General features: G+C 39.9%; 1 protein-coding gene across 4 annotated transcripts; it reads right to left on the bottom strand.

The window, feature by feature from the left end:
- Window positions 1-1,024: 1,024 nt before the first annotated feature.
- lsm14aa (LSM14A mRNA processing body assembly factor a) lies at window positions 1,025-21,657 on the bottom strand. 4 transcript variants are annotated; one of them, XM_081356577.1, is made up of 11 exons: window positions 21,350-21,657; window positions 20,146-20,309; window positions 17,872-18,013; window positions 16,995-17,108; window positions 9,056-9,232; window positions 7,357-7,437; window positions 6,457-6,636; window positions 4,536-4,698; window positions 4,401-4,439; window positions 4,076-4,301; window positions 1,025-3,168 (listed from the first exon to the last, which is right to left on the bottom strand). In XM_081356577.1, exons 1-11 carry the CDS (start codon window positions 21,468-21,470, stop codon window positions 3,145-3,147), a joined length of 1,431 nt encoding a protein of 476 aa, XP_081212703.1. In that variant the 5' UTR covers window positions 21,471-21,657; the 3' UTR covers window positions 1,025-3,144. The 4 variants fall into 4 exon arrangements, with proteins under 4 accessions (XP_081212703.1, XP_081212704.1, XP_081212705.1 ...); XM_081356578.1 differs by lacking the exon at window positions 7,357-7,437 and having other exon boundaries at window positions 21,350-21,639; XM_081356579.1 differs by lacking the exon at window positions 16,995-17,108 and having other exon boundaries at window positions 21,350-21,595.
- Between the last annotated feature and the right edge of the window lie 144 nt (window positions 21,658-21,801).

Here is a 21,801-nt window from a genome sequence, read left to right as displayed (position 1 = left end):
TAAATTTATTTCTATTTATAGGGTTATTGGTTAGCTAAATAAATTAGATTTAAATTATTATTTTTTTTACTTGATGTACTAAAATAACTAAAACGAAATAAATTAATAAAAACTATAGACATGTTTTTTAAAAAAAAATTGGAAAAGACAAAAAAAAAAGACACTTAAAAAATCTAAATAATTCAAGATGTTCGAAACACTCAAGTATATTATTAAAGATGTACTTTGTAATGTCAAATTAACAGTTTTATAAAAGGGTTAAGCATTAAAAAGATTGCTTGAAATAAATGTTATCTGAATATCAATTCATACATACACTTTTAGCTAGTTGGCAAGCCAAGGCAACATTTATGTATTTGGTTTAGATTAACTTGAACTAAAATAACTAAACTAAAATAAACATTAATAAAAAAATAATAAAAAACTATAGAGGCCCTGGTGACGAAAAAAAAAAGATCATATATTTTGATGCTTTTGCTTTCTCACAAGATTTGTGCTCCCGAGAAACTTTTGCATTTGCTCACAACTTTAACAAAAAGCAAAATGAAAAATATAAAAATAAACCAATTCAAAATATTAAAGACTAAGAGAGTCCTAAAATACACCACTAAAATAGGTTTTAAAGTCTATTTTAAATGGTTTTAATCATATTTTGTCATGCTTTAAACTACACGTTATTAGCACACTAGAACATGTGAAGTACTTCATTATAATTAACTGTAGTGTGTTACTTGATATTAAAGTTAACATTTTAAATGTACTAAATTCATTGCAACTTCATTACAAACATAATACGTGACATACAAGTAACAAACTATGGTGTTGTTAGTTTGTCAGTATACTTTAAACATGAAGTATTTCTATTCAACTCCCTGCATTTCCCTCACCTACCATTTCCACTTGAAATGAGCATGCAATAAAGCGTCTTAAATCACCACGTTCAAAGTAGCCGTTTTTAAAATAAGCCAAAGTATGGAGAGTGTAAAGACGGCTCAACCCAAAGAAGCAAACAAATCACACAACAGATATTAAACAGTTTATTCTTGCATCTAGTAAAAACCTCTTTACATGTGATGTGAACAGATGCCATGCTGAGGTTCAGGAGGAGAGTGTGTGTCGACCCTGACGGAAGGAGTGTGTTTATCAAGACATTTCCAGAACAGAATTTGCCTCACAAGCATTGCCTCAGATCAGCTTGTGACAAGACCTGCATGCAGAAACTTCCCGTTACACGCGAGCGTTACTGTCCCGACACACACACACATCTGGGATTTACACGAGTGTAATACACAGTCACTAAAGGGGGGAAACAGAATTAAATGAGCTGACTAATAATACTAGCTGAATCCTTTTAACCATTAACGTTCCTAATTATATATATATATAAAACAGTGAGATTTTAGGACATGGACATGTGTTGTTCCTGAATAAAGGTAACCCTTGTTTATTTGTTCATGTTGATCAATTAAATATGTTTAGCTCCATTACTAAGCCCTCCATCATGTCCTTGTGCTTCAGATGATTTACTCGTGTCAAATTCAAATCAAAAGTGTATTACTGGAACAAAGCGTTTACTCTCTTAACTCAAGAGCTTGAGAAGTGCAAGATGATATTTCACACAAGATCCCAAATTCAAAGTGTTTTGGGTCTTACAGACTTTAATATATAATCTGAAAACAAAGTTTATTTCATCATAATCAACTTGCCCAAATATCCCAACAATTTAAACAAACATTTAACAAGACTGAACATTCTAGCAGTGATGTCATGACCATACGCCACACAACCAAGTGAACGGATCATCAAAAATGGCCAATTAAAATATCAAATCTTCAACTTTAGTGACAGAAATCAATAAAACCGCGAGGGCAAGGTAAAGATGTCAGGGGCCAAACGAAGCGGATCAGAAAATGGAATACGGTGACATCTCGAGTGCTCTACAGGTGTGGATATGACATCACGACGCGCACGTCAGGTGAGGACGAGGTTACGTGTCACTATGACATCATGCTAGTGCAGTCGGTGATTATAAACGCACAGTAGCTGAACAGGGAGAGATGGGGAAAGCATTAATACTACACAACATTCTGGCTTTCAGCGCTCACGTCAAAGACACACGAGTGAATAACGTCTCCAATAATCGTAAAGCCTCGCCGCGAGCGCTAGGCTCAGGGTGGATATGTGGGTTTCACGGCACGAAGAGTATACGTCTCGATGCTGAACGCCAGTCGTGTAACTGTTAGTGGCGATGGTGACTGCAGCATAGAGGCTTGTAGCATTACTTTCTAAGTGAAGATGGGAATCAGGAAACGTCTGCTACAGAAGTGCTACTTCCTGCAAAGTGAACCTCGAATATAAATCTTTATCATATCGCCGAGTCACTTCGCATTGTTTGACCATATCGTGTCGTTTTAGTTTCAATCGTGGCATTTCATACTCGAAAAGTAATTGTTTCCCCCAAAGGCAGCATTTCCGTGTTTTTTTTTTTTTTTTTTTTTATCTAAAATGTCTTTTAGAGAAATTCTATCAATACTGACACTCGAAGCGCAAATCCCGAACGGCTCGAGGAATATCACATAAACTAATGGATAAATATATCCAGAGAAATCCAAGTCAAATTGTACCACGTTTGTAAATATCTAATAAAAAAAAAAAGCCTACTTGCTACAGGAACAGTGACGTTGGGGGTTGAAGGATGAAACTGCATTAGAAAAATATGGTAATATATAACTTAGCTCCAGGCGGTCTACTCTGAGGACACTAAGATACTTTATAGCAAAACTAGTCAAAAATAAAGCTCATTCAGTGATGAGAATCATCAATGCGTTATTCTAGATGATCCGCACAGCAGGATATCAAATTCAGGTTGAGCATGGAAGGTCAACAACAACAGAAAGTCCCTCAGAAGCCAGAATATATTTGAATCCATCTGGAAATAATATTCTCAAATTAACAAATCGGAAAAATTGCATTTGTCCCACTCCTCAGGAAGAAATGGAGTAGATGTTTGATTAATATCCAGGTTTCAAGCAGTCGAACCCCAGTGCTGGTGACAGATTTACAACACGTACATGATCTCCTCGTTCTGACCCGAAACGCACAGTTCCCACACAGATCAGGTCTTCTGGAGCCCTCGGGTCATCACTACGCCGCCATCTTGTTGTCCTTCTGGAGAAACCAATGAAGAGAGAAAAACAGTGACTAGTTAGAATTCAGTTAAAACTACAAACCAACAGTCATAAAGTTTTTTTTTTCTATATTTAACACCTGATTCTAACAATTAACATTAAACATCACAAATAAACACATAGGGTTGTACACTCAGTAGGGGCTAGCTGATCTACAACCAACTGTTGGCTAATAGCACTGATGTTTCCCATATATTTAAGAATCTATGGGTTCAATATGCGTCACATGACTAAACATGCATAATTTTAAACTCAAATCATTAAACGTTTTCAAAAGCCTCCGTTTTCAGTCCACACTACAACACAAAAACAGCGTTTTCGAATGTATTGTTTTCTAAAAGCTTGGTTTTTATTAATAAAATTGCTGTCTCAGTGTGGACGAAACGCCAAAACGGAGAGAAAAGAGATGTGTTTTCAAACGACACCGCATTAGTGTGAACAAGGCCTCAGTGAATACTCTATCACCGATTGTGCTGATTCTGATTGTGCTGCATCCATTGCATATCGAGCTGTTTTACTTCATTTTCCGGGTCAGAACGTCTACATTTGGTTGTTTTGGCAGTGTATAGTGTAAATGCAAATATCGGATACGGGTCACTTTTAAAAGATGTAAGCGGGTCGTCAAAAAAAAAAAAAAATCAGATATAGTCAGCAAATCGGAATTGGGCATCAAGACCTGCAGTGTAAATGCGGCATAATAAACACCGGTAACGTCAGAGCTTCTCGATACAGCGGTCTTTCATAATTCAGCCCGTTTCGGTGCCCATTCCTACCTGCTATTTTATGTTAGATATACATTTTTAAAAAAGGGCCAAAAATTTGTGCCCTACTAGAGGAAAGTGCGTTTATGTCAACTATTGATCTTTATCACAGGAATCATTTATTACCCGGTACTCAAAATCAGCGAACTCTCTTCCTCCTTGACTGCCTCTGAATCCCCCTCTGAAGCCACTTCCACCAGGGTACGACCCGAACGAGCCCCGACTGAACCCACGGCCCCGGCCCCCCCTGAAGCCCATGCCTCCGCGACCTCTGAACCCTCCACGGCCCCGTCGCAACGGGATGCCAAACGTCTCCGCGTTCATCCTCCTCTCCTCCGCCCAGGTATTCCTCCTGAAATTAAAACAAGCTCAAATACACTTCACGAAGTTTCTACACAAACTGAGGCTTCCTTCCTCTGCCATACAGCCGTGTGTCTTCTGCTGGACTTACCGGGGGAAACCGGACCCTCCAGACCTCTCGGCTGCCTTCCTGTTTAAGATCAGGCACAATCATTTCACAGTCAGATCATGGTGGTTGCATCATGTACCAAAAAAGTGAGATTCTCCACATGGAGGCTCGTCTGACCTTGTATCATCGCAGGAGATGTTGTCGAAAAAGGACTTGGTTTTATCGTAGTAGCAGTTTGATCCGAGGGGAACTTCCTCCTCAGCGTGTCCTTCACTGTTCTGAGTGTCGACACCCGAATCAGCCTTGTCCTCGCCATTCAAAGCTTTTTCAGGCTTCTCATCTGAACAAACATACACTGTTAATACACAGAGACATAACCCTGCATATTTGTTAGACTACCGCATGAGAACGCTATTTTCTTTCCTCTCCTTTGTAAAAAGGTGTGCTTAATTGTATTAAATGTGCACTTGTAGTGTACTTCAGGTCTTACAAGTATGAAAAAGCACTGTACTTGTACTAATATTATATTAATGAAATGGCCACTTAAAGAGACACTTTCATGTTTCACATGATTGTTTCTAAATACGTACACTTTTAAAAAGTGCACTTTGTATGGTCTTATGTATGAAAAAGCACGTACTAATATGATATTAATTAAATAAAAGGCTACTTAAAGAGACACTGCCATGTTTCACATGTTTCTGAACACGTATGTACACTTTTAAAAAGTGCACTTTGTATTGTCAAATTAGACTATTTTCTTCAAAATAAAACTGAAATTGTTTTAATATTTTGTTGTGCTTTAAAGTACACAATTGACTGACATACTACAGCACGAGTACTTGATTACAATTTTAACTGTAGTGTTATTTGATATTACATTTAAAGTAAATATATTAATACGTACTAAACTGCGAGATCACTATAAAGGTGTAATTATTTAAATACATGACACACAAGCTTGAACAAAAATTACATTTAAGTATATTTAGTTTGGCATAAATGTTAGTGCTAGGGCTGGGATTTAAACGATTAATCTAGCGATTATTTTTTCGATGCATCGATTAATCTAACGATACATTTTTCCAGCCCGATTCGATTTCGATTCGATTCAATTATCGATTATCTCCCCATTAATTGACTAATAGCAATTTATACATGTTAATTTACATATCTGAATGAAAAAAAACATGAATTCCTTAACATTGCAATATATGTCTCGTGAGTTCAGTGTTGGACAGATCAGTAGTTTTAACCATTCATTAAAGTGAATTGGTTCAAATGAGTCATTAGTTCGCTAATCGGACGTGGCATTAGTGGACCTGTAGCCTACGGCAAGCGTTGTGTGATTATCCTGGCAGTTTATTTTTTACCACAATTCACACTCCGCGGTAATTCAAGAGAAAAAAAATCTCTGAATGCTCCACGTGAATCTTTGGTCTTCCGCCCTTTTTCTATCGTGTCTAATGATTTTGATTAATATGCGCGAGGGAGAGAGAGAGAGAGCAAGACAGCGCTCGTGTTGTTTGAAGACTGAGTGCGCGCACGCGCGCGGCTCTCTCGTACTTGCGCCCTGTCAAGCGCAGTCAGTCATTCTATTCTACATCACTCACCGATCAAATAAGGCTTTGGCAGCCACCAAAAAAAATTCAATGCAGGAAAACCCCTGGATTGGTTATATAACGTTGGATAGAATGATGGTCCGGCCATCGTGTATCAGCGCACATAAGGTAGCCTACACACTGTGAAGTAATTTGCAAACGTTTTTTAGAGAAATGAAAACAGGTCGACGAATCGGCGCGCATATTTTGCGTCTACGTCATCGATGACCTCGACGCGTTGTCCCAGCCCTAGTTAGTGCACTTGAACCATATTTAAAACTGTGGGAAAAAAATAATAATTACAAATAAAGTACTTAAGCCCTAAAAAAGTAAAAAAAAAAGCACTATAAAGTTCAGCTAACTGCATTTAACAAATTTAAACTGATACACTTTCCGTGCAATTAACTAGCATTTAAGTGTCCAAAAACATTACACCGTTTACAGTTAACATTCTTTTAAAAGCACATTATTTGGCACATTTAGGGGTCAGTTTGTACCTTTCAGCTTGAGTTTGCTCTGGAACTCCTTGTCAATCTCGTCTTTGTTGAACTGAGCATTGGCGCTCTCAAAGTCAAAGTCTTTCTCGAACTTCATAGGTCCTTCTCTGCGCACAGGGAAGCGACCTCGACCCCGATGACCTCCAGCGCGTCCGCGGCGAGCAGCAGGATGGCCATCAGCTGGAAACACACAAACACTGGGTTATTGCTCTGCAAAACACAATATGTCATGAATACATTCTTAATGTGGGCCATATATGAAGTAGAAAATAAAGATCGCAAAAAAAGGATCCATTCTAAGCATGCTATGGTGACGTTCAGTTGCTAGAAATGTAAGTCTATTAGCACCTCATAGAGGCCTTGACAGACATTAGTTACATTTAGTTGTTGGTGTAGAGAAAAATGCAGAAGTTGAAGGTAAAATCAATGAAAGTATCACTGCAAGTAAACAAACACAGCTTGTGTGAACACAGCGACACAAGCATCATAAGGACACAAAGCCCTTTCCACACACAGCAGCGCAAACACACTTTCTACTGTGTCTAGGGTGTAGAAACCCCACAAACCAGCTGTTTGTTAAGCCGTCTGCTTAAAACATTTAAAGGTATAATGACGAGTAAAAACAGCGTTTTGAGTGAATCTCATGAAAACACTCAGGCCAGCAAACCAAGTAAATAATGCATTATTTGCTTAATGTACTTTAAGCATTTTTTTCTCCCTTTTGATTTTGAGGTGAAGCGTGTTCTCATCAGGTTGCATGAGATTCACCCTTTCACAAGTTCCTATAAATGAAGAAAGCTTGCTAAAAAGCCATAGTATATGGACAGATGTGAAATACAGACGGGCGAAGCTCTGACAGGAATCATGCAGTTTCAGCATCTTTCAGCGATGTGTTATAACCTGCAAGCCGTTTAGTAGCGTCCCCGTTTCCTCCTTTGGACTGACTGGACTCTGGCTGGCTTGGTTTCGGGACATCGGCACCTGGGAGAGTATAGCTCTTCAGGACTTTGACACATTAAGCTCTACCAAATCCCTGTAGCAGAACCTGTTTTAACACTAGCGTTGCTCAAACGGTGTCATATATCTCTATTTTTTAGATTTTTTTCTTCAGAAGCACTAATAAAAAGCCTGTACTTCCTGGAAAATTATAGGCTATCCAGAATCCAAGTTTGTCAAGTAACTAACAGCCAGAGTCAAAGGCTGTGTTAAACTAGACTAGCACTTTGGGGCATCTTAGGCCCAAACGTTATTGCAGTTCTACAGGCCGTTCACACCAAGAACGATAACAATAAAGATAATTATAAGGAGAACTATATTAGCGTCCACACCAGCAGACGATATTGTTTTGTCGTCTGCCGCTTTAAAAGCTCAAGCTCTGTAAAGTTGAGTGGATTCTGATTGGCTGTCAATGTTTATATCATTCATCAACTAGAAATAAATGTTCTGAAAGTGAACAATATCATTTCTCTGTGCCATTGTTGTAGTTGTGGCATGGACTCTTATATATTTTATATTTATATTTATATTTATAACTATAACGATTTTTAGAACTATATCTACCGTTAATTTTATAGTTATCGTTCTTGGTGTGAACGGACCTCAAGGGCCTAACGCTCTCAAAGTTAAAACAACAACAGTTTGGCTGGACTGGCATGACAAATTAAATTACATTTGATGTTAAAACGTTCTCTAAAATAGGAGTAAAGGGCCATTCACACCAAGAAGATAACTATAACGATAACTATAAAGATAACTATAACGGTAATATTTGCGTCCACACCAGCGAACGATAACGGTCTGTTTATTCTAAGCTTGCGTGCTGCGGTTTCAAAGTGTGTTCAACATCATTGAACATGTCTTTGCTGTTCTTGTTGCATTTATACAGCTTTAACCAGCAGATGTCCTATGTTCTGAGTGTAACCGATATAATCCAACAGTGAATTTAGCTGACGTAGTCAATATAGTGGAATAAAGACAATCTAGTCTTTTTCACCGCAACTTCAAAGGAAGCAAGACAATGTTGTCGTTGGAGCAGTGGATAGCTGAGGTAATACTTATGTTTATTTAGAAGGTATGAACGATTGTTTTCCATATCCATTTTCTTTGAAAAGGAAACTGGTGGATTTTTCTGGACCAATTTAAATGTGCAAGCCCTTAAATTAGAATGGATTCTGATTGGCTGTCAGCGTTTTATCGTTCAACAGCTGAAAAAAAAAGTTGTTCCGAAAGTGATCCAATGATATCGTTTCTCTATATCGTTTTAGCTGTGGTGTGAACTCTGCTATTCTTTAATATTGACAATTTTTAGAACAATATCGTTATCTATATCATCCTTGGTGTGAACGGGTCTCAAATACGTTTCACTACTGCTACGTGTCAGATTAAGTCTGGGGTGGGAATCCCCAAGTCAACACTTCCCACTTTCGACTTGATTGTGTTGGTCAATCACACGATACGGTCATGTGTACAGGCCACAAGAGGGCGCCATGACTCATTACATGTTCTGTAGGGCATTTCACAAACCAATGGGGACGAATTCTTTGTTGACCATTTGGAAATGTGGTAATGCAGAACTACAATAGCCAAAATGTTTCCTTACCCCTCATCTGCTCCGCGAGGTCCAAAGGCATCTGGGTATTGGTGGAGGCGGCACGAGTTGAGACTGGGCTCTTGCGGCCCAATGTTGTGAGAGCAGTGGTGACCGCAGGTGCTGATGGGGCAGAAGGCTCCACTGGGGGGCTTTTTCGGAGAGCGTCCAGAGCCGGACTGGTGTGACCTGCATTACAGAAATGGCAAAAGTTAAGAGACATAAGATAAAGTGACAAGACCTGACAGTTCACAGCCAAAAATGTTAAAGAGCAACTTGCAGGTTAGAAGACCCAACAAGTCAATGTATAGAAAAATAATGTAGGAACTAGATTTTCTTAAAAAAAAAAACATAAATATGCTACAGTGGCTTCTGGAGTCGTTTTTGTGAGAAAATTTTACTTCCGCATCTGAAAATGGGCGTGACGGGCGAGAGTCGTGACGTAGCACGAGGGAGAGCGGTCGATTCAAACAACAGGGAAAAATGGATCGCAATGACATTTCGGACGCTGAGGAAATTGTTGACGGACCACAGCCATACAATTATGAGCCTGCTAGGCTGCCAAGAGAGCAGGGACAGGCCAGGATTAATGTTAGACAGAACATATTGGAACTTACAATAACAGAAACTAAGCTTTGATCAGGCGTTTGTCATGCTCATTAATATCCGCCCAGACTAACGTTACGTGATATAACTTAGCGGTTTCTCATGGAGAGACAGAGAGATATTTATTCCTGATACATATTTTGTTCCATAGGTGCTTGTGTGGGAAATGCGAGGCAATGTTTACAGCTGAGGAAAGTCAGTGTTGCAGGGATGCATACTGGGCCTTAGTGGAAAATGCCAAACTTCCATGGTTGCAGTGAGTGTTACTACAGTAAAGCCATGGTGAATGTTGCTGATCTGTGGACACTGGATAGTTCGTTCATTCATTGCACAATGTTTATTCCTGGTTTCCACGTCAGCGCTGTTTGATCCTTTAATAACGGAGAAATGTGAATATTTCTCACTAGATCTCGCAGCGATGTTATTACTTCAGTGGCGAATTCAAATGCTTTCTTTACTGGATCTCGCAGTTACAGTGTTGCTTGATCAGGCTCGCGTTGCACTGGTCCAAACTGATAAACGGTCCACACAAACACAATAACGAGTAGCTCAGTTTCGTTCCGCTTACATTGCGTTTGCCAGTTGATGTTGTGCTCACGCCTACATCCGGCGGGAGAACCCGAGATTCCAACAAATCTCCAGGTCGATAATTCTCCGGAGTGAAATGTGCGCCACAAACGACCGAGTGTGCGGTGACAGACGCGGCAGTGAAGTCTGCTCTCTTCACCTGAACAAAACGCACCCAAGAACGAAAAGCCTTGTTTTTCCTAGAAGGAAAATGATGGACACGATGTCCTGACAGGCTGGATTTTGTGCAACCAGCACAAACACAATAATTTACCATTATGGCTTCTCTAAAACTCGATCTAAAACTTTCTCTGTCGATCACTACTGCTCTAACTACTACACCCACAATGAGAGCGCTGGCTGAACGCGAGCACATATTTACCTCGGCATACGTCATATGACGCGTTGCTATAGGGGGAAAGGCGTATTCCAGAGCCTAGCACATTTTCATCAAAATCTCTACAACCAATTAGATTTCATTAGTAATTTCTACATATGTGTTTTTAAAAAACCTCTTCAGACAATATCAAGTATTAATTCAGTTATAAATTTAACCTGCAAGTTGCTCTTTAAGAACCGCAGCCACCCTGACCAGGAAATCAGTGCTGGTTAGAAGACAAAATCTGGTGAATTGTGTTAATGGAATAATTTGATTAAAAACAGAGATCATAATCCAGTCACACACTCCAATATTAATATTAATAGGAGAACTCTTAGATCAGCATTTCAAGAGACACGTACACTAGGGTGCATCAAATTTGAATGGGAAATTTTAATTTCAAAATATCAATTTGGCTGGCATTGCATTTTGTTCCAATTAACAGAAAAAAGACTTTTGCAAAGTTTTGAGGAATTCCATTGAGATTTAGGGGTGCCACCTAACACATGAACTTTGGCGAAATTTCAAAAAATGTGCAATTTTTAGTCTAATTGCCAAAAGGTTGACCTGGAAATGTTGAGTACAGTGAACTTTTATACAGTAACATGTTCTATAGGGTTATCAAAGTAAAAGTTGTTTGTTTGAACCCTTTGGGCAACTTGGGCATTTCTCAGAATTCAACTTGCAAGATTCTCCATTCTTTCGTCCTATAGACAAAATGAATGGAGGTCAATGGGACATGTTCACGTGGCATTACCCTGTTAATTTACTGTAACAATTACAATGCTACTCTCAATACACATGAGACATCTACAGTGGGGAGAACAAGTATTTGATACACTTCAGATTTATCAGGTTTTCCCACTTACAAAGCATGTAGAAGTCTGTAATTTTTATCATAGGTACTCTTCAACTGTGAGTGATGGAATCTAAAACAGAAATCCAGAAAATCACATTGTATGATTTTTAAGTAATTAATTTGCATTTTATTGCATGTCATAAGTATTTGATACATCAGAAAAGCAGAACTTTGGTACAGAAACCTTTGTTTGCAATTACAGAGATCATACATTTCCTGTAGTTCTTGACCAGGTTTGCACACACTGCAGGAATTTTGTCCCACTCCTCCATACAGACCTTCTCCAGATCCTTCAGGTATCGGGGCTGTCGTTGGGCAATACAGACTTTCAGCTCCCTCCAAACATTTTGTATTGGGTTCAGGTCTGGAGGCTGGCTTGGCCACTCCAGGACCTTGAGATGCTTCCTACGGAGCCACTCCTTAGTTGCCCTGGCTGTGTGTTTCGGCCCATCTTCAATGCTCTTACTGAGGGAAGGAGGTTGTTGACCAAGATATCGCGATACATGGCCCCATCCATCCTCCCCTCAATACGGTGCAGTCGTCCTGTCCCCTTTGCAGAAAAGCATCCCCAAAGAATGATGTTTCCACCTCCATGCTTCACGGTTGGGATGGTGTTCTTGGGGTTGTACTCATCCTTCTTCTTCATCCAAACACAGCGAGTGGAGTTTAGACCAAAAAGCTCTATTTCTGTCTCATTAGACCACATGACCTTCTCCCATTCCTCCTCTGGATCATCCAGATGGTCATTGACAAACTTCAGACGGGCCTGGACATGCGCTGGCTTGAGCAGGGGGACCTTGTGTGCGCTGCAGGATTTTAATCCATGACGGCGTAGTGTGTTACTAATGGTTTTCTTTGAGACTGTGGTCCCAGCTCTCTTCAGGTCATTGACCAGGTCCTGCCGTGTAGTTCTGGGCTGATCCCTCACCTTCCTCATGATCATTGATGCCCCACGAGGTGAGATCTTGCATGGTGCCCCAGACCGAGGGAGATTGACCGTCACCTAGAACTTATTCCATTTTCTAATAATTGCGCCCAGCCTAGCATCCCAGCCTTGTGCAGGTCTACAATTTTATCCCTGATGTCCTTACACAGCTCTCTGGTCTTGGCCATTGTGGAGAGGTTGGAGTCTGTTTGATTGAGTGTGTGGATGGGTGTCTTTTATACAGGTTCTGAATTTTTGTTTTAGATTCCGTCTCTCACAGTTGAAGTGTACCTATGATAAAAATTACAGACCTCTACATGCTTTGTAAGTGGGAAAACATGCATAATCGCCAGTGTATCAAATACTTGTTCTCCCCACTGTATACTCTGACTCTGAATATGTCATTGTCCACTCTAGAATACTGTTGATGTTAAGCTTAATAGTTTAGCTAACATAGATAGCTAACTGTGGTTAGCAAACTGTTGCTAGCTAATGTTAGCTAGATGTAATGAGCACCAAATACCTATAAATATGACTTAAATGACTTATGATAAATAAGTATACAAAGACAAAATTACAGATAATTATGTAATAATACATACCCAACACAGAAAGATCACCTCAAACAGAAAGATAATCTCAGTTTTCTTGAGCTGTAGTATTGTTTACCTCAGATCTGCATTGTGACCATTGAGCACTGTTAAGCACTTTATCCAACGAAACCAGATGTGCGGTGGCACCCCTAAATCATCATGTACTGGAAAAATATTTTGCATGTGTTGTTTCTACATATATTGGAACATTTTTAGCACCCAGCCATATCAAAATTCAAGAATTGTGTTTTTGATGCACCCTAACGTACACACAGCAGCTAAATAAAGTTATTGCAGAGAGCTTAATCCAGTACACACAGAGTTCAGGAGCGACAACAGAAAGTGTCAGGTCATGATAACCACACTCATATCAAGTGTGTAGTCTCTGCACAGAATCGAACTGAGGAAATAGTTATTGCAGTTGAGTCACCCACAAATTTTTCAATTTGGCTTTTGACCTACAGGAACTACAAAGACCATCAAGTCATATAGGTTAGCATCGCCACACAAACATGGTGGAAGTGGGACAATCTAGACCAGTGGTGGTCCACTCTCCTGCAGAGTTTAACTCCAACCCTGATCAAAAACCCTAATTTTAAAGTAATCCAGAAGACTTTAGTTAGACTCTTCGGGTATGTTTGATTAGGGAGGGAGATAAACTCTGTAGGAGCTCAAGGACCACAGTTGCCCGTCTCTAATCCAGCTCAATGATGCAAGACAGTCTAAGCAGAAGTGAGAAACTGGGAAAGTATGGTGGAAAGTAGGACCTTCAAGGATGCTGGGCAAGGTGGGCCCTCCTTAAAAGGAAGATAAAAATTACTCCATGATGCTGGATCCCATTTTGAATCTTTTCTGCTGAGGGTGGTCTGTAATCCCTGGGGAACTTACACCGGTGATTGCGAAAGGTCGTACTGTGTAAGATCTTGGTCGAGTGACCTCAACGACACACATCCTGTCGGGCTGCAAGACATCAGGGACCCAGGGAAAGAACGGGTGATGCCATGATAAAGTGCCATCAGTGCTCACAGGCATCTTGGAATAGGAAAGGACCAAACACCCAGTCAGGGTATAGCAGGCATATGCAATATCTTTAAGGAATAAGACAAACTCATCCTAATTTCACACCAAGGTCAAATATGTTGCACTATTGCCAAGGGAGTGGACACGGACCTAGGTGGAAGGTTTCAATTCAACCCTGGAACCAGACAGATATATGGAGCCCAAAGGGAAAATTATCCTGTTGGAGCTGCCAGAACCCTGGGAAAAGGGTTGCCAGGAGGCATCAGAGAGGAAAGCAAGTACAAGGAGCTGGGTGACTGGTGTGGTTGTTGCCAATAGGGAGTTCCCCATCCAATCTATGTGGAGGCTAGCGCGGGTGGGGGGGTTGAGAAGTGTGTGGCAGCACATAGTTTGGGGAATCACCGGGAAAAATCGACTGTTATGGAACTGGAAAGAAGTGAGCTAGGAGCCAGAAGATGCGCAGTGAATTGCCGCAACGTCTGACCCAGTAGAGTTGAGTCGTAGCTGAGGTCGAAACACTCAGGGAAGGTCTGGGCAGCAACCAAGGAAAATGCCTTCCTCAGTGACACAGAGGAAAGTGTTGCATGGATATATTGGGCTGGAACACACTGCAAACACACGAGGTCACCAAGCAAGTTACAAGTTTAACAAGCTCGAGTCTTTTGAGAAAGTGGGAAGATGAGAGAGACTTGATGTTTATGGCAGATAATATGTCTCTGGTCAGCCAAGTTAGCTTGGGTCAAGCAAATGGGTTAAAACGGAAATCATATTTCCTGTAGGGCTGTCAAATAAAAATTAGAATTTCGAATATTTGGCGTATTAAAAAAAAAAACTGCACATTCGAATTTATGGTGGGTCACACGGCGCACGAGAAATTACGATAACGTAACTGAAGCGGTTTGTTTTTTGTTCGCTTATCCAGTATACAGTGTGGCTGCGTTGTTTATTTGAAAAGTGTCGGGAAAAGGCTTCCTGTGGATGAAAACCCTCTCAGTTGGCAGCAAAAATCATGCAATGACATACTTGACCATAAATGGCACATCGATCAGAGCCGAGCGTGTTTTCATCAGCTGAAAACAGTGTCAACAGAAAGCGCTCAGCACTCGCTGCAGATCAAGTTGACCATCTGGTGTTTTTGATGAACAATATGTAGATGTGTAGTGAGTATGTTATGTAGTGGATTGTTTCTGAATGGCAGTTTGCTATTTTGTGTTTATGTAGTACATTACGCTGTCTGTTGAGATGTTTTCTCATGTTCTTGATGCACTTAGAGTTTTATGAACTATAACCTAATAATCCTTGCATGCACATTAAGGAAATTATATTGTATTTAAGAATAGGCCTGTCACGATAACAAATTTTGCTGGACGATAAATTGTCCAAGAAATTATCGCGATAAACGATAATATTGTCGTTCTGAGACCATTTTCATTTCATATAATTATAATGGCATAATAATGCAGGTACACCTTTTCAACGATCTATAAACTTTTATTTCTAAAGAATATTAAACATTGAAAACGGAAAACATTTTAAATATCCCAAAAAATGAACAAAACAACCAAAAACAATGAAAGCAATGGACTCTTAGTGTCTGTTAACAAAATAAATGTCTGTTAATAAATAAAATGAAACAAAATTGCACTTCAAAAAATATTAAACATTAGGCTTTAGACATTATTAAATAGTGATACATTCCATAACAGGCAAAACTGACAGTTAGGACCTTTGTAAACAAATAAAAAAAAAGCCTCAACAAGCCATATCGCACAATTTTGCACTGTTACTCCTGTTACTTTGTCCTCCTGTTACTTTGTCAAGTGATTGTGTACTGTCGGGAAGGCATGCTACGCACTGAAAATACTTGGTTAGGATTAGGGGTGAGGAGTGCGTGCGTATTACACGCCATAAAGAGCGTATCATATGCACGCAAAAACTATTTTTGGCGTATAAATGGCACGAGAAATAACATTCGTGGTATAGATACGCATTTTCATGTGATCGGGCTCGCTGTCGCAACTCACAACTAGCGTCTTCTCTCTCTCCCGGCAGTAGCCGCAAACACTCCCGCCGGCGCTTTCCCATACAAAGACCATGTGACTGAGCGCCGCGGCGCCGCCTTCTCACACAAAGACCATGCAACTGACAACAAGAGGGTTCACTCCTCCTATACGCTAAAGAACCGAGCGAGAGTGGTCATCCAGTCTCTTTGGTAGAGAGAGAGAGACGAGGAAAACAAACAAGCATGCAAATGGAATTATCGCGGCCGGAAAAATTATCGAGCTCGTTTTTTTTTATCGTGCGATTAATCGACTTATCGACTATCGCGACAGGCCTATTTAAGAACAATCGTTTCAAAAGTTAATGGACTTTAAAAAGTTAATGTCACTTCATTTCTATAAAAGATGCGATGCTTGATTAGGTTTATATTTGTTTATTGCTCTCGCTTGCGTCCTCTTGTGGGCATAGGAGACAATACAGTACTGTTTCCCTCTAACATTAAATATTGCCTTAAGACTTCGAATAATTAGAAATTTTCCAATATTTCAGAAATTTTTATTTAGCTTTTCAGCCATTTTGACAGCACTAATTTCTTGTTTACATTACATAAACTCCTGTGTTCTGTACACACATAATTCACTCCCCCATTTAAATGCGATTATTATTCTCAAAGGTTTGCAGTGTGGATGTTGCCCATAAGTTATGGTAGTCAGAAAACGATGAGACCTCTTAGTTTTTCCTCTACATGCAGGTGCTTTAAAACTGCCTCTGAGACTGAGAAATGAAACTGTTACATACGAAACTTTCAAAAGACAAAAGAGACAACGGACACAAAAGACCACCAAACGGTTGGGATCTTGCCGAGATCTAAACACAAGGCTTTATTTTACATTGACCACTTGTTAGTAACATTTTGATTTCATTTGACGGTTAGATAAACCCAAATCATTTGGTTTATAAACCTTAAATAGTTTGTTTTCGGTCCCCAGGGAATGGTTTACCTTCAGCTACGAAAGCACACAGAGTGTCTCTGTTGAAAGCAGAGGCAATAGCATTGCTCTGAGGCAGTGCTGCGGTCATGCCAGTGTCACTAACAAAACTTCCCACTGAACTTCCTGTGAGGAAAGGAGAAGCAGGCACACACACATCAGAGGTGCCACAGGATCATCAGATATGGACTCAATTATCCTGTCCTGTCACTTCCGCTCAGCACCTTGTAGAAAATTATTGGATGTCTTGAAGTATTTTGCAGCTGTAGGCTATGTTATAAAAATATGCCTCTCAGAATGAGTGTCATAATATATCGAAATACAAAAATGCAACATGTAACGTTTATAGTGACAATATGTATTGTGTATATTTCACCCCAAATAAAATTGAAATTCAAGTTTTCAGAGTTTTAGTGTCAGTACTACATTAAACTATTATATAATGTATAATAATGCAATGGGGGAATATTTGTGGGTTCTGATAATGCCAAATTCTGTTACCAGTAAGTAAGTGTAAGTACCAGTAAGTGTCCTACATTATTTTAAATATATCTAGTCAGTGACAGAGTGCAAGCATATTCATCTGAAATAATTCTGTATTTCAGGGCCAGAATCATGAATATTGTTATCCTAGTGTCTCTATTGTCCTGTTCATTGGGTTTCCAGCACGTAGTCAAAGCTTATTCATTTACACGCCCACAATGTAATACCAAATTGACCATTTTAATCAAGTGCATTTTTTTGTTGACCTTTTATTATAGGTCTTGGAGTCTCGCAATAATATTGTATGGTGAGATGTATCGAATAGTGACATGAGGGTATCGCTACACCCCTCCTCAGTTTAGTTTGAGCTGAAACATCTCCAGTAGAGCTGTGAAAGGACGCTTACCGACACCAACCGTCCCGAACTGTGGCGTGACCAGTGGAGCAGGGTTGAACTGAGGGTACGCTGGGACCTGTGGACGGCTGAACAGCCCGTAGGAGTTTCCTGACTGGAAAGATGATGGTGGGGCAGAAGATCCCAGCGAGGACTAACAGATGGAGAAGAATGAAGCATAATGAGGTCAACTGGTCAAGAATTACAAACAATGACAAACTGAAAACCAACACCATTCAATCTAAGTATAATGAAACAAATCTCAAATATTTAAATTCTTAGTAAAGGTTAGAATAGTCGCTAGTTTCGGCATATGAAAGCGGAGCTGCCTAACTAGACAGAACTTTTCGGTATCGTAAGCTCTTTACAGGTGGAACTAGTTTTGGGTTCAATTGTTGCATACACGTTTGAATTGTGTTCCACGTGTATGTAACAAACAATTCTGTTTTCCCCCTCACACAACCTCAAATGTGCTTTCTCAGCTAGTCTCAGTCATCACCTAAAAAAATAAAAATAAATAAAACTCTTCCTGACATGAATGCTTTTAACTGTAGATATTGTATTGTCATGTTTCTCATTTGTTTTGACTTTTGCTGTACTTCGGAGTGTACAAGTGGGGCTCACTACTAGGGGTGTGAACCCACACTGGTCTCACGGTTCGGTTCGATCACGATTATCATGTCATCGATTCAGTTCAATTCGATATCATGATGCACTGCATCCTCAATTTTACTTCTCATGTATACAATTTCTGTCAATAAATACAATTAGTCAGATAAATGAACTGAACCTTTAATTTTACCTGCTCAAAGAAAACGCTTCTTGAATGTATCAAACAAAACTCAAGTCTGGGCACTGAAGACAACAGGAGCACACAAAAGTAAATACTAAAAGTGATGGCTGCCATTCATCCACGACACGAGACCGCAGCTCTGCCGGGCGACACAAAGGCTGACACGGTTTCTCAAGTTAGTGGTGTTACCCCCTGCATGTTTTATTTGTGCATGACATGATTTACACACAGCGCGTCTTCTCCAAGTCGTGCTTACCAGGTTGTTCATAAAAGCCGAAATGTGCCCAGATGTAGGCTTTAAAGTAATTGGAGCATCTTTAATTACTCGCACTCACGTCTTGTCTCCCTCTGCCACTGTATGCTACCGCGACAAAGCACGAACGTGACAAATGATGTCAGAAAAGCGTCAGTACATTATAATCGGTTATCGTCTATTACTGAACCGATACCGAATCTGTATCGCAATGCATCGTAGAATTGATTAATTTCAACACCCCTACTCACTACAGAGCAAAGTGACATCCAAATCCTCGTCTCTGGTCGTAATGGGTAGAGCTTGACCAAGTCCAGCTCCAACTACAACATCCCGAGAGTCATGCTCCACCCATTGGCCCTCGTTTGCTATGGATTTAGACATTTTTGGGTAAGCCTTTTGCAAAAATAACAGGCATCCAATCCACTGTTAAAAGAAAATCTAATTATTTAAACAAATTAACATTCAGTTTAAATAATTTTATGCAATTAATACACCCATGTGTATCCACATGACCTACTGTAACACACAAATCCGGACAACTGATTTAGTAGATATTACAGAAATCTAGGGTTGCCCCTTAATAGTAGACCAAAAGTTAGTCGGCGAGAAGAGGCTTAGATGACCAAATTTTAATTAGTCGGTAAGTGTCAGAAAACTCCACAGGTAGTGGTGAGGTCACACAGTCCACGGCGGACATGTGGTAATAAGCATGTCCGGCAGGAATTATTAATAGCAACCGGTCATGAATGCAGCTGAAGAGATTAATCACACATTGGTGTTGTGTTTTATTTTCTTAACGGTTTCTCTTATTTATTTACAATGATTTAACTATATTTGAATACTTATTTTCCTCACACCTGTAGTGCTTCTTGTTTAATCTTATGTGGTTTCATGGGAGATATTTTTACTCATTTTTACAATCACTTCGCATCCTGGTTCCTGCACTCACACAACTGTGTCCTGCTTCTTCGGCTGATAGAAGACAGTTAATGACAGTTTTGAGTACCCGACAAAATCTGTAAATTTGGTTTAGGACCGGATCTGGTAAATAAAGACTGATCCACATTCTTGGCTTTCCTGAAGTATTGGAAGGATCTAACAGTAGACTTGGATAAAAGCTCACTAGACTTTGGCCTATATGCACCAAAAACACATTATTTGTGTGTCAAGCGTCTTATAAACCTTCATTTTTTTCATTTGTACAGGATTCAGCCACTGAGAGCATTCTTGTGTGTACCTGAACAATGGCAGGGTCCTGGGGCAGAGAGCATGTCGGTTTGGGAGGTTCACACACTGTCAGGTCTTTGATGTCACTTCCTCTGAATATGATGTACTCAAATGTCTCATCTCTGGGTGCGATGGGACGGTCCGTGGGCCGGTCCTCCGTGCCGAAGGAGCGCACTGCAACAAGAATTAAGAGAGCCAGACATGAGTTTTTAATGAGCTTTCATCCAAGTAATTCGTAATAAATTAGTCTTCTCTGGGGTTTGCCTCTAATCTTCTTAAAATTGGAGAGCTTTTGCTCGGTAAGTAATCCGGTTGTTAAGTTTGACGTCACAGCTTCAAAACAACAAAATGGTGCTAATATACACTCACAGTTCGCTTCAGTACTAAGAATCACAATCCTTACATTAATCTTCATATCAAAGTTGGCCAGACAGTGATTCATCTTATGGGAATTGTTATAATAGTGTCTGGGAGTTTTTAAAGTTGAACTTAAATGTGTGCTATATTAATATCAATAAAGGGACGTTGAGATAGGATTATCATTTCAATCACAGAAAAGACTGGCAATAAATCATTAGAGATCCCTGAATGCAGTAGTTTAATCTATGAATGCCAGGTTTAAAGGTTGAGCATTTATCATTTACCGTGGCATCCATGATAGTTCCATCCAAAATATCACAGTGACTATAATTAACACCATAAAACTGTGGTAACTTTGTATTAGCAACCACTAACATGAAGAAAACTAGACTGATTAGACCGCTTACACTGTTTGGATGGGGAAAGATGTTACAGTAGCAACAATAACTGTGGTATTTTGGCATAAACTCTGCTTAACACGGTACATTTGTAAGAGAATGCATCACTTCGATGTAGGCTAACAGCTGGATAGAGGGAGTGAATCCTACATTAAACACGCTAACATGCTAGAATCATAGCGAACAGACAGATTTTGTTTATTTGAACACGACAGACGCGTTTATTTTGCAGTTATGATGGCCAAAACTACGGCAGGTGAATATGATGCAAAAACACGCGTATAAAGCCCGAGACTGCCGCACGAGGCTCCAGTGCTCGACACTGCTGTCTGTTTAGGGCGCTCACTGCATGTTGAGACGCAGCCTCGGTGCTAAACACAACGCGTAAGTTACCCTCGCAATACTAAGCGTAACGCGAACTAAAGAGCCTTCTTGTGTGTGAAGAGTGTTTCTGACCTTTGGCGAGCGCGACGGTTGAGTTCTCGGTGTCGATGGTGTAGAGAATGCCCTCATAACGGATCTCCGCCTTACTGATCAGACTGATCTTACTGCCGATATACGGCGTGCCGCCGCTCATCGTCACACGATCACTTCAACTAAACCGAGAGAGTTTTGGTAAATGTTTATCTGCAATTCACAAGCATAAACAAACTGGTGCTACTCCGTGAGTGTGTTTGCTAATATAATATGGCCGCCTGCATTTTCAGGCCATCAGGCGGAAATGACGTTGAACCGCCTACAATTTCGTCTACGTCAGGGTGTCCCAACTTTAAATGTTGGGAATGATTTTTTTTCTTCTTCAAGGATTCAAAAATAAATAAAAAATTGTTGGGAATGTATTGGAACCTAAACAGTTAAACTGAATTAATAACCTGAAAATATTCATGAAAGGTTTTATATATATATAT

Source organism: Scardinius erythrophthalmus, assembly GCF_964197995.2.
Source record: "Scardinius erythrophthalmus genome assembly, chromosome: 24".
NCBI lineage: Eukaryota > Metazoa > Chordata > Actinopteri > Cypriniformes > Leuciscidae > Scardinius > Scardinius erythrophthalmus.
This window is presented reverse-complemented; position numbering and strand designations above follow the sequence as displayed.

Bases quoted from the DNA above. Each gene is read 5' to 3' on its own strand.
- lsm14aa (XM_081356577.1), bottom strand. From the start codon at position 21,470: ATGAGCGGCGGCACGCCGTATATCGGCAGTAAGATCAGTCTGATCAGT. The intron at 20,310-21,349 runs GTCAGAAACACT...TTCTTGTTGCAG, and splicing joins AACCGTCGCGCTCGCCAAAG to TGCGCTCCTTCGGCACGGAG. The intron at 17,109-17,871 runs GTAAGCGTCCTT...CTTTCCTCACAG, and splicing joins GTTCGGGACGGTTGGTGTCG to GAAGTTCAGTGGGAAGTTTT.